This window comes from Rhodamnia argentea, chromosome 2 (assembly GCF_020921035.1).
Source record: "Rhodamnia argentea isolate NSW1041297 chromosome 2, ASM2092103v1, whole genome shotgun sequence".
Lineage (NCBI taxonomy): Eukaryota > Viridiplantae > Streptophyta > Magnoliopsida > Myrtales > Myrtaceae > Rhodamnia > Rhodamnia argentea.
In genome coordinates, this window is record NC_063151.1 from 9,980,055 (window position 1) to 9,993,310 (window position 13,256).

The 13,256-nt window shown below is 39.7% G+C and overlaps 2 protein-coding genes across 3 annotated transcripts; both read right to left on the reverse strand.

Annotated features, from left to right (window-relative positions):
* Positions 1 to 26: 26 nt before the first annotated feature.
* Positions 27 to 2,475, reverse strand: LOC115738596 (psbP domain-containing protein 3, chloroplastic). Of its 2 annotated transcripts, none has more exons than XM_030671247.2 (10): positions 2,316 to 2,475; positions 2,150 to 2,213; positions 1,925 to 2,040; positions 1,767 to 1,832; positions 1,167 to 1,247; positions 973 to 1,055; positions 802 to 877; positions 504 to 622; positions 356 to 400; positions 27 to 253 (listed from the first exon to the last, which is right to left on the reverse strand). In XM_030671247.2, exons 1-10 carry the CDS (start codon positions 2,386 to 2,388, stop codon positions 227 to 229), a joined length of 750 nt encoding a protein of 249 aa, XP_030527107.1. In that variant the 5' UTR covers positions 2,389 to 2,475; the 3' UTR covers positions 27 to 226. The 2 variants fall into 2 exon arrangements, with proteins under 2 accessions (XP_030527107.1, XP_030527106.1); XM_030671246.2 differs by having other exon boundaries at positions 2,150 to 2,210; positions 2,313 to 2,446.
* Positions 2,476 to 3,939: 1,464 nt separating this feature from the next.
* LOC115738594 (pyrophosphate--fructose 6-phosphate 1-phosphotransferase subunit alpha) lies at positions 3,940 to 11,877 on the reverse strand. Its single transcript, XM_030671243.2, has 19 exons — positions 11,689 to 11,877; positions 10,833 to 11,005; positions 10,199 to 10,311; positions 9,311 to 9,385; positions 9,125 to 9,238; positions 8,971 to 9,038; positions 8,569 to 8,652; positions 7,726 to 7,779; positions 7,357 to 7,437; positions 7,158 to 7,251; positions 7,012 to 7,085; positions 6,817 to 6,927; positions 6,690 to 6,734; positions 6,540 to 6,596; positions 5,888 to 5,992; positions 5,696 to 5,812; positions 5,473 to 5,576; positions 5,156 to 5,321; positions 3,940 to 4,464 (listed from the first exon to the last, which is right to left on the reverse strand). Exons 1-19 carry the CDS (start codon positions 11,776 to 11,778, stop codon positions 4,336 to 4,338), a joined length of 1,854 nt encoding a protein of 617 aa, XP_030527103.1. The 5' UTR covers positions 11,779 to 11,877; the 3' UTR covers positions 3,940 to 4,335.
* Positions 11,878 to 13,256: the final 1,379 nt, after the last annotated feature.

The following is a 13,256-nucleotide window of genomic DNA, read 5'->3' on the forward strand; positions in this document are numbered from 1 at the left end:
TTAGTTAATGCCCTTTAATCCTCGCGTAAAAATTACTTCTTCTTCGGTTCTCAATTGCTGCATATTTTCTGTTCAATAACTTGTTGACAAAATACACAAGCTGCCATTGGTGGATCCAGTGGACTTAAAATGGTTAAGAGTGTGCAATACACGGACGGCGTTACAACTCCAAATCAACTACGGCTCTTTGAGCACAAACTATTCCCGCTTTCATCTTCTTTCAGTTTCAAATAAATCTGAAGGAAGCGACTGCCTGCAGTTCCCGCGTTAAATAAAGAGATCAGTTCGTGAATCTGTGGTGAGGTTCGAGATGTAGTTGGGATTATAAAGTACTTCTTGGGTCGAATGAATTTACCTGTTCTATCTTCGATCCGTATGCTTCGGACTTCTCTTCCACAAACTACAAGAACACAGAGAATACAATTTAGCGCCTTGGGTTCCAGTAAAAGGATGAATCATGAAGGTAGTGGATACGATTTCCCTGAGATCTAATACCGCCATACCTGTCCGGTCACTGTATACAGCCTGTTGTACCAACCATTGAACGCCATCCCGATTGCTGAATATATATGTCTCTGGCTCTCCCCAGGATTTTGGAGCGAATACTCGATGTAATAGAATCCTGATAAAAAACCATTCTTTCAGGGAGATGACATGTAGTACAGATAAATTCAGATTAAGGCAATCACTCGAGGTCTAGGAGCGAAGGCCACGATACGGATGCAGATGGACTCTGACATTCTTGTGTGAGAAAGGGGTGTTCTGTTTAGCTAGAGAAGATTATGGTTGAGAGACTACTACCATTGGCATCTCGGCAATCGATGAGTTTAGCCGCCACACCAGGAGGCCTCCGCCAGCTTCTGTCCAGACCGTTTACCTACAACAGCTAGCAGAAATTTAGAAGCATTATAAGCGGAAAAAAAAAAAGTAGCAAATGAATGAGCTTTCAACTAATTGGAAGAAGATGTTTACCAGATTCTCGGCAAATGCATCGACTTTGCCGAAAGATCCCATTTTTGTGAAGTCCGGGCCAATACCGGTGATTGCTACACTGACTATGCGAAACAAGATGCAATTGGACGAATCATCAGGATTCTAAGTAGTGACGAAATGAACCAGAGGATGATGAGAGATGAAATCTATTGTGAAGCAGAGTAAAACATTACTGTTTGAGGTTGAATCTTCTTTGGGAAAGAAAGCGGTAACAGATTTGAATCCACTAGGATCACCATTACCCACCAGCCAATCTGAACAAACAGGATTTAGTACTTCAAACAATCATCACATCAAAAGCCATTCATCTCATCTACTAGAAAGAGTCCGAGCAGAAAAGTAAAGCGGGCGATGCTGAAATGGTAAAGATTTTAAGCAAGAAGATAGAACAATTCCAACTCTCCAGCGCATCGCGTCTTGCTATTGAGACAGAATAAACTAGGAAAACGCCTACGTTATGATCCGTATCAGCAAAATTAGGACTGTATCATTCATGACTCAAATCGTGCATCGAAAATTGTAACTTGGCGGGTTTGCTGGCATTGATATCCATTTCATTCCCTTCAGCAAGGGTTCTACTTTCAGGATACTAATACATCAAACGAGAGAAAGGTGAAATGAACTATAACAGATCAGAAATTAGATGAGAAATCCTGCAAAATTTTTATGTTTTCTTTTGCTGTGAACAAAGCTATTTACTTGCCAAAAAAAAAAACAAAGCTATCATAAAATATGCAAGTTGATGGTCAAATTAATGGGTCATTTCATTTCACCTTGAGGAATTGATATCTTGAACTTGTTCACATCATCCACATAAACTTGCAAGTCCTGTTTTACACCTGAAACTCCCAATTGGGTCCAAATAAGAACCCTCAAAATCCAACCACATATCCTCAAACATTTTGCCAAGGAAAAAAGAACAACACAGCACCAGTCTCAGCCAATGCATCTGAAGCAAGACTCTGAAGCGAAAGTGCAGCAAAACCCAGCTGCAGCACAATCTCTCTCCTCTTAGCTCCACACTGTTCTTGCATGTGTAAGCCGGAACTAACCAAATGACAGTAACAATCCAAATGGAAAAATGAAATTTTATCTATCCGTTAATGTTGAATTAAAAAAATGCCTGCAAAAGAGCGGCAGAAGTCCAGAAATTTACGGTGCTTGGAGTTGCCTATCGTTTAAGCAACACTGCAAACGGGATCTTCTTCCTGCTTCATAATCTGGAGAAAAACCCAATGAAGAGAGCTTCTGAATTTGACTGGATAAATAAAAAAGCAAAAGGGAAACGATGAAACTGGATGGAGTTGAGTTGTGCCGATGACCTTTCTTGTTGGATGAGGAGCGAAGTCGCAGGGACGCAGAGTTGAGTGAAGAACAAGAAGCAACGGACGCCATGAATTTGTTCCCCTTCAGATTGCCTTTTTTGTTTTTTTGTCTCTGGTTCCACCTTAGCTGCAATCTTGAATTTCCGTGTTGTAATACGTCGTCGTCTTCTTCGTGACATGATAAATATCATGCAAAATCAGGAAATTATGAAGACAATTTTTATTTTTATTTTTATTATTATTAGGTGTGATCGGTTCCCGGTCCGGTCTGATCCCACCTAGAAATTGGAAACTGGACCCGAAGGATCGGTTCCCAATTTCTAGGACCGAGAAGTAGATCGGTTCGATTGGTTCTCAAACGGTCCAATGCAACAGATGGATTATTAGTAGGGGTGAGCAACACAGAGTTTAATTTTAATTTATTAATTAATTAGGTTTGCATTTAAGATAATAATAATAATAATAATAATAATAATCGATGGATCATTATATTTATATTTAAGAACCCGGAACTAGATCGAAAATCACCAATTCTAATTTTATGGAACCGAAAACTAGACCGGCGCCATGAGTATCGAATGGAACCAGGTTGATTTGGGCAATTTCCAATTGGGTCGATCCATCTTGCTCACCCCTAATTACTATTGTTGATGTTATTTATGTCTCTTTGGAGACAGTCCAATGAAATTTGATCAAGTTGGTATGTATTAGGGATTCCACATTTGCTAAAATGTGGATAACTTTTGCAAGATAGAAGAAGTGGATGTCCAAATGTTGGGTCAGATATAAGGGGAAAACTATAAAACCATTGTAAATATTTTCCCCACTTTCCTGTATCACTGGTTTTGAAAACCAAGTATGAACTGTAAAATTTTATAGTTTTGGAATCATAAGTTTAGGAGATGCTGTTAATGTCTATGTTATTAGAAACAGTGAAGAAGGAAGGAAAAAAAAAATGTCAATAAGCCATCATGACAAAGGCCACAGACGCGGCTATTCGTTTCAAATACTACAATAGAATATCTTGTCCAAGCAAAAATTAGGACTGTAATCGAGCCGAGTTCAGTCAACACAGTCAAACCATCACCTTGGTCGAGCTCAATTCAACTCGATTCATTTATAACTAATTTATAACCAACTGTCAAACCATCCCCTTGGACGAGCTCAACTCAACTCGATTCATTCATAACTAATTTATAACTAACATACATAAAAAGCTCGACTCCGATAAGCTTGGACGTTAAGCAATTCGAAGTATTTTGTGTTCATTTTTATCGATGTTAACATATTTTTCTTAAACAATAATGAAAGCTTGATTTTATGCTTAACGAGGCCTGCAAGTCTATCAAACTGAATATTCACAAGCTCAATCTTGACTCGTACTCGAGCTCAACTCGAAAAATTAGGCAAGTCGATCTCAAGTAGTCATGGAGCTGAATCCAAGCTACTCGCTAGTAACTTGACTTGGTTTCACCCCTAGCACAAATTAGTCGAAATGCATTCACCATTTCAAATGGATCAAATGCACCAATTCAAACATATCGATAGATACTAAGTCATCTACATCTGAGTTAGATACTCTTCTGCATAACAGATGCATCGAGATGCAAATCACTGTCGTAAGGATCCAATGATGTTGCATTGAGATGCCCACACAACACTCCAAAGTCAATACAATTTTCAGCGAACAGATTATTGGGAAACAAAACACAGCACCACCTGCCTAAAAGTTAAAGAAACCGCGAAGGGGGGAAAAACAAGAAAAGAACATGACTGGCTTATAAAAGAAGATAAACAAAACTTCAACCCCTCAAACTTCTAAGGCTTTTGACAACAACAAAAAAAAATTCTAAGACTGATCTTATCCTCGCATGCACGTAAAGTAGCATGAGAAGGAGAATGTCTCCGTTTTATTGTTTCTCGTCACATAGTATCTGCCCAGCAAGTCGATAATAGGTCAAGAAGAAAGAGCAAGGGGAGCGAAGGAAGTTCACCAGCTCCTAGTTGTGAGGTGTGCTCAGACGTGGTTGATGCCGTTGGATGAAGGTGCGGACAGGACAGAGAGGACTTCGGTTACAGATGCCATGGAACTCAAAGCTGCTTTGAGAACTTCCTGCGAACACCCTGGTTTCACAATGGTGCGGACCTGGAAAAGAGACACCGCAAATCAAATCAACTGGAAAAGGAGCGTTGCTTTAACAACATGAGTATGAGATTGCTACATTAAGTTGCCCAGCACCACTAAAGCATACATGAGCATTGAAACCTGAAAAGAAGGGAACAGCATGCTAGAGAACAGATCAATCAAAATGGACATAACTATGCCAAATTCTGTAACAAGCAGAATTGGTACTCTCTATTCCAGCCAAGGAATGGCGACTCTCTGGCCTTCAATGGCAAACCAAACACGAGAATGAGAATGATTCACCCTGTTACCACACCATTTCCTCGTGTTTCTTCAAAGGACAAATTTAACATTTGTTGCAGCAGTCCCCTCCAATCCAGAGTTCAATTGGCAAACCAAACACAAGAAGGAGAATGATTTGCACTGTTCCCACGTGATTCTTTGCTCACATCCAAAGGAATTCCAAGCACTACCATAAAATTTTGGATCCCCATCCCATTTTGGCCTGTGTTTCATTCACTAAGAGTGATGCTCCATAAGGACTGATTTCATCATTTCCTCCCCCATAAACATCAAACTCACTCATTTGATAGCTGACTCCATTTAAAAGTCTCTTTATACAGAAATCCCATGCAAAGATAGAGATTAAGTTACATAGTCAAACTACAAGACTTTAAAGGAGGAACGGAGGGTACGGTGGAAAGATGAGCACCTTATCAAGGTATTCCTGAAGCATCTTGATACGGCCCATGTAGTCCTGGTCTTCCACACACAAAGATACAGGCTTAGCATCAGCACCAGGACCATCAAACTGAAGAGGTCCTGGATTTCTGTAGAGATCATCTATCAAGAATTTGACTGCATTCTGTTGCAGCAGCCTACACAGCCAGAACAGAATCATACCATCACCAATATGTTGTACACATTTCTTTCCCGCCCGGGGTAGATTTGTCATATAACCAGGACAAATATTATTGCGTGTAAAAAGATGGAAAGATCCTTCCAGGAAATCATTCTCCATGAACTTACTCATATGCTTTGCCTTTCAAATCAACATTGGCTGGATGGATGGCAGGTTTACCAATAAATGAGGAATTGGGATTTTGGGCCCATCGCTTGACAGTCATCATTGCCTGACGTCAACAAGCAATTGAAGAAGTTAACAATACAAACTTCTCTGTAGAAATCCAAACTGACAATCTCAAGATTCAGAGAGGTAACATGCAATTTGATAGAACAGAAAAAGACGTACTGTTATGGGTGCAGCACCACAGCGCCACTTATTCACTGGATTCTTTAGATTAGTTACAGAGGCCATGTATCCATTCAAGCCAGCAGCCAGTATATGGTAGCAAATGTGCCCCAAAACCTGAATTGAAATAAATCATAGTCATGGAAAAGGCATTACTGAATGCAGTGATACAACTGTTAGTAAGGAACATACATAGGCATAATCACAGTCGAACTTTGACGGTAAGGACCCCCTAGCTTGATAGCCAAAAAAGTGGCATATAGCGTTGAACTTTTTCCCCTTGTATGTTCCTTCTTTCTGTAAGCACCAACGCCAATGACAGAGCATTTCAATATTTAAAAGAAGGCCCCCTTAAATAGACAATATAAAAGAAGTGTCAAAGTAAGAACATGGAAAAAGGACTTAATGGAGGTTCAGATTCAAGTATCTTCTTTGTTGGCTCGAGATAAAAAGAAACGGTGATCATGGAAACTAGGTCAGAGTTTGATGTTCTCTAAGATGATGAATACTGAATCCATGGATTGAACCTTGGTGAAACATGCAGCAGCAATTATGAGAACCAGCAGCAGAATAGTTTTCCAGCATGATCATACTCTTGACAAAAGATTTAAACCACATGACTCATATTGAACGGCGTTTTTCTCAACAAAGAGGGATGATCTTCCCCAGCTAAGCTAAATACAAGGAGAACATGGATAGTTTCGTCCTTGCTTGAAGAAATCAGCATCTCAGTATAAATTCATGTTCATCAAAAGATTGAAAACAACTATGAAGTTTGGAAAAGGACCAAGTATTTGTAGCGTAGAGTGAACATGCCAAACATATCAAGGTAACTGTGGCATACCATCCGCTTGTTCATTTCTGCCTCCACGAGATGAGCTAGCAGTTTCTCTGTCTCAATCTAGATAAATGGAGAAAAGATTTCTCTCATTAGTCTCAAATGAAAAATGCTTTAACCTTCACATAAAATTTAACCCAGTGACCTATCCAGCACCTGGGATAACTGTGCAGAGTCATCTGATTCAGGATGGAGGAGTAGCTGGCAAAACGACAGATATAGACTTTTAGAATGGCGTGATTGTCTTTGAATAGTAAAGCATGAAAAAAAACATGATTCCAACCTGCTTCTTGATAAAGGGTGGTAAAAATTCAAAAAGTGCTGATGCCCAAGGAGAGAGTTGGGAGGAAATCTTTTCCACGGAAACACCTTGCCTGAGCAATCCATGAATTTCCTGCAAAGAACAAGCAACTAGTGCTTCTTACAATAGCAAACACTCATTTCATTTTTTGTATAAGTGCAAAGACTGATGCATTACCTTCAAAAGAGAATAGACTTCAGGAATACTTTCAATGAGCCCTTCCGGTATTAGGATAACCCCATGGTACTTATCTATCAAAACATAAACTGAGTCAGTAGGTGAATTCACAAACATTAGTGCATTTCTAGAGATGTCTGAGAAACCTTGTTCTGCCCTAGCTTGAACAGCATCGCATAACTGCTTTGCCAGGTCAAATAGAGTAAGCTTTGATGCAGCAACTTCTTCCCCGAGAATTACCTATACATGAAGGGATAAAAGGCAAACACAGAGATTCATGACATCCTTCATCAACAGCAATGCTAGATCAGTGATTACTGACTTAGGAAAGCCAAAAATAGCTACCATATTAGGGTGAGACTGTAAAGTGCATTCCAGGGCCACATGTGATGCCTTTCGTCCCATGAGCCGAATGAAATAATAGTACTGAGAATATAAGGAAAAGCAAAAAGGTTAAAAGGAGATGGCAAGATGTTTAGAAACACAATTGCAATTTTTAAAGACAAGATTATAGCCAGAATAAATATGTAACATCTAAGTGCAATGACTGCTGACTAGAGATGCCTTGTGGGCCGGTGATGCGCTACAACAGACATGCCATAGCATCTCTTTGATAGAACAATGATGAATTAGAGTAAAACATACTTGAAGCTTGACAATATTCAAATTTCAAGGTCGCTTATCAACTGCAATTCTGCAAGCTGCGATCCTTACCTTCTCTGCAGAAAGGGCATCCGTGCAGACATTGCTGATGAGCTGGGAATTTACCTGGATACAACAAAATGTGAAGGAATTCTCGGAAATACATTATAAGCCAGGAAACTATTCTTCTCATGGCACTGTCCAGATGCATTTTCAGGGGCATCTTTGCTCTCAGAATTTGCTCCCGAGGAGAATTTCAAACTGTACACTTCCTTTCATACTGAGTCAAGCACATCACTTGCCTTTGCAGCATTGCGCAATTCAAGCTAAATTATTAATGGGACCAAGTACAGATTTCCAATATTAAAATGCCTCCAGTTCGAAGCGGGAAATGCTCATTTTCTTATTTCACCAAACTCATTAAAAAGTTTCCGTATGAATTGATACATCATATTACACAAGATCTTGTTGCAAATCGCTTCAAATGAGTCAATTGAACATATGATAGTGAAACTTCTATAATAAAAGGCAATTAATATTGAAGTGTTGTTTCTTCCATCTAACTGATAATTCCATAACCTTTGAAACTCTTAAGACAAGGAAGATATGAACTCGAATATACATTGGTAACATAAAAATTTACAGTGTTTTTTTAGGCTTTAAAAAGTACTTTTTTGTATCGTTACTTTCCCCCAAAAAATTAAAATTGACTATGTTACATTGAGCTCTAAAACTATAATTTTAAAAGAAAACAATGTATGAATCTCTATGTCAATATTTGCTAATATTAAAGAGTTTCAGGTGCTCTATCTAAAATAAAAGTCATATTCTGAGAGCCATGAAATTTAAAAAAAGTTAAAAGTAAAAGCCACTTCAAACAAACCCAAGCACACATCAAGAAGGCCCATTTAGTACCTTGCAAATAGTATCAAAACCAACGTCAGTCTCCACGAATGGGTTCTTGAGATCTCCATTTAAGGTAACTGGAACACCAACAACCTAAATCATCCAAACTCATTATTAGTATGACAGATGCCTTAAGAAACTCAAGATTAGATGGACAATACTGAACTATTAACACTAACAAACACACGTTGAGAGATGCGCCCATGCTCAAAAACACACAGGCAGCACAAGCACACAAGACACGCATGGATATGTCTGCACATATCCGTACTTGTGTGTGTTACTGGGCGCAGATGTGCATACATGTTGCACGCGCGCGTGTGTGTGTGTGTGAGAAAGAGAGAGAGAGAGAGACTACTGTATTGTCCTGTTACTTTGAAACTTCCAACAGATTCAATATAACAAGAGTACCTTTGTTGAGCATTTGGCTTCAGCAAATGTTTCCGCAAGCTGAGCTGCGTCAGTGTTTGACGTGACCCCTTCAAAAGCGTCAAACATCTATAATTAGACCCCAAGTTTTCAGTGGTAGGAAATCAATCATTTGAGGCACCATATGGTCAGTTACCTCCAATAATAACAAGACCATCTAATTTCAAGTTCTTGCATGTTGTCAGTGCAGCGTTGACTTGCTCAGTTGTTCTTATTTGGTCCTTTGTACGGCCCAGCAAATCATAACCACCTTGACAAGCATGTCAACGTCAGAAACGCTGGACACTATAATATCCATCAGATGATGTTCCCTAGAATGTACCTTGATTCTTGTAGGTTGAGAGAATTTCATCTGTGATCTCTAGAGTTTTCTGGGCAAACAAACCTTCAGAGCCACCTGTTGACAGATGACATAACAAGTCCCTTGTAACTGATTTCAACAGATCAAACAAGCAATAGTTGCACTCCTTGCTGGCTAGGCTTTAATGAAATCAGATTGCTGCTTCATAAAGCAAAGATCAGACAGAATACACATAAGCATTTTCAGAAAAGAAGTCGAAAGAAATCTCAGAGGCCAATGAGGATAGCCTGCATCATACGTATCTGCATAGTAGATTTAGATCATTAGGAGCTGAAAACGTTTGGACATGTTATTCCCCAAATAGATGAAGTACACTTCCATTTAATTGTGATAGTTCAATAAATACTTGAATTAGATTCTCAAATAATGGGAGCAAGTTATTTCTATTTTCTTTTGATAACCGCCAATTTCCAATAACGCTGAATTTTATGTTCACTCTTACCGTTGAGCGTCAAAATTGTATCCATTCATAAAATATTTATTCCGAATTATGATATCATTAACATTAGAATGAACTCCCCACTCCTTCTAAAGGGAAAAAAAAAAAACTGATTTTAGATCCATCATCCATCCTCAAACTCATTAGTTTGACCAGAACTTCTTTTCGCATATCAATACAGAGGATTCCCATCTTCTCGGGCAAGCATTATGGAAAACACTACATACTATTCAACAAAGTCAATACCTTAAGTTAAAAAGCGAAACATGGTAATTTGTCCTTGTTATGCTGGCATTAGATGGAAACAAAAATTGAGTCCTGTAATTTCGTGGATTCAATTTCAACACTATTTGAACATGCATATGTGGATTAGCTAATCCATAGAAGCTCAGATGCAAAATGCAACTTACCCAAAAAACCAAGTAGAACACTACTGGGGTTGTGGATTTTGAGAGCACTGTAGAGACCCCATATGACATTATGTCCTCCAGGAGACTGTCTCCCACAGAAGACTACTCCAACCCTATCAAATTTTGACACGTGTGCCAATCAAGTTAAAAAAGAAAAATACATCGCAGCACTGATATAGTTCACTGTTCTGATGGGAAATAATTACATGAGAATGTGCAGTCAAATACATAAAATTTTTGTGATATGAAGCAACAGCTATGTGAAATTAGTAATTGCTAGAAAATCCGCAATGCAGTTTTTTCGATGAATGGTATTATAGCTATAGGGAAGGATCATCAGGTGGGCAGCACAAAAGGACCTGGTGAGATTAGTTCATGGAAAGAAACATAAACAAGGAGGGTCAAAGTGTTACGTGGAATGCCACAGGATAAAACAATGTTTGTAAATGTAATAACCACTCTTCATCATTATATGATGAGGCTCAAACTATTTGCATATAAGAAAAGTGAAATAAAACAATATCAAGCGTAATGATACTCGGATGCATAGAAGAGGAAACAGAAACATTCCCCAGAAATCATAATGCTTGCATTTATGCAGCAAAAGGACGTCGATAATCATTGAACTAAGTACCTCATAGCAGGATGCTCGGTGATAATCTGAGCATCAGCAACCTTGGCAGTTGCCCGAAGGAAATGAGCCAAAGGCTGACCATAGGTGTGTGGAAAGCTTCGACCGATGGTGTGAGCACCAGCTGGATCTGCGGCAGCGGTGGCATCACCAAATTCTACACGAACAGTTGTCCCCTACACAACAGATTTGAGTCAAAATACAAACTCGCCATAATTTCAAAGTTTAAAGACCGAACATGACCAGTGTTTGACTGAGTCCACACACTGTCTAGAGTACCGAAAGCTTGCTTTTGCAATCAGATGCCGAGATAATGCATTGACCAGAGTCCTCACGGCCAAGTAAAAAACTAAATGCTCGCATCGTCAGTAATTCTCTTCCCTTTTTTTCTTTTTCAGGAAGCAGGCAGTAAGCGCTAAAGCTAAAACGCATGTCCGGAACCAAAATACGTTCAACAAAACAGTAGAGTCACTTCTCGACCCCTAATGATCGACTAGTGCAATTCACTCCCAAAGACAATAGGACTCCAACAGACGACATTAACGACGAACACGAAGAGTTGGCGACAGATTGCGGCAAAATGATACGAACGAGAACTTGATCCAGCCATAATCATTTCCAGAAACTCAGCTCAGTCCGATCAGGATCGGATCCGCACAAACCGAGACACCACTCTGATCCACCGCGATCGCCAAAAAAAAAAAGCAACCAGGCGCGAGATACTCAGAAGTGACGGGACTCAAATCTAAACTCCGGTCCGGCTGAGAAGCGGCGGCTACTCTCGGCTCCGGTAGCCACAAAAGAAGAGGAGTGAGAGCACAAGCATATATCAGAAAACGCGAGAACGAGAGAGAGGGACCTGGAGGCAAGGAGGGAGCTGGGGCTGGTAGAGAGATCGGTGCTTCTGGAGATCCGAGAGCTCTCTGGGAATGCCGTAGTCCGACTCCATTTCCGATTCGACGGAGCTTTTTAGAGAGAGAGAGAGTAGTTGAGAGAAGAAGTGAAGCAGGAGGAGGGGTGACGGTTTTTTATGTGATGGATAGGGTGGGTGGGGGGAGACAGAATTAGGACACCGCGAGCTTCGGCGTCGGGCGCTAAGACAGACGAGCAGAAGCAGGCCCATATTTTCCTTTTCCTTTTTTTTTTTTCTTTTCTTTTTTGAGCAGGAAGGAAAAGGATCCGAATGCAATTCGGGTTTCAGCCACGGTGCGGTCCCGTACAACTCTCTAACCCAACCTAACCTAACCTAACTTCCCCCTTTTCTGTTGGCATGACCACGGAGAGCCCGTGGACTTAGGCATGACCACGGGCCGTGAACCGCCGATTCCCGTTCATGAACCGGCGGTTCCGGTTCGTGGCCACTATAAAATCGGAACCGGTTCTTGAAGGGAGGGTTCCGATTCCGGTTCCGATTTCGGGATGGGGCCCGATTTTCCTATTTTTTTTTTTTTGCCAGTTTCTAATTTTTTAAAATCGAAACCAGCCCATGAGGGGCCGGGCCAGTTCCGATTCTTCCATGGACCAGTTCCGGGCCCAAACCAGCCTGTGACCATGTCTACGTGGACTGATGAAGAGTCTATTTTTTTCATCTTCCCATTAGTATTGTTTTCCCAATGAAAATCTGAACAGGAAAAAAAAAGTACTCTTGATTTGGAATATTTGTGAAAATAATTTCAAACGACAGTGCGTGTCAGTATTTGTATGTCGTCAAAATTTCTACAATCCAACGAGGAAATTTAATAATTCATAAGCTACGCAAATAAAATTTGGTGAATGATGAAAATCTAAATTTATGTAACATTTTGATTGAATTTCCTTATCGTTCAGATTTGGATATTATCTTAGCAAGATTATGTATGATAATGTTTACTTAGGTTTATATTTGAAGGATTAGGAAACCCCGATTAAATGTTGGCATCATTGCATCTCTTTCGGTAACCTTTATGTTATGAGTTGATTTTTTTTTTTTTGGGTCCGATTTATGAGTTCATATTGAGATTTACTTATTCGTTTCCAAAATTTATGAGTTTGATTCTCTTTCCTTTCTAACCCTACATGGATAAATTGTTACGAAGTTTGTAATTTTCAAAAAACCAAATAAAAGTTAGCAACGCGACTCAAAAAAAAAAAAAAAAAGAAGAAAAAAAACCGAACAAGTCAAGCAAATAAGAATTGCTGTGTGGCTACTCGCTTGGAATGGTAAATTCAAAACAGGCGAAAAATTGTCGGTCGACTCAAATAAGAGTTGGTAACACAACGAGAAGGAGTTAATTAGATTTAACGCGACGATAAGCTGCACGAATAACAATGTCGAACAATCGGACGGATGTCGATAGTGTTTTTTTTTTTTTTTTTTGGGTCGATTCGATAGGTTTGTTTTTAGATGGGAAGAAAGGATCTGGGCGGGGGATATTCCTGCGAAAGGGT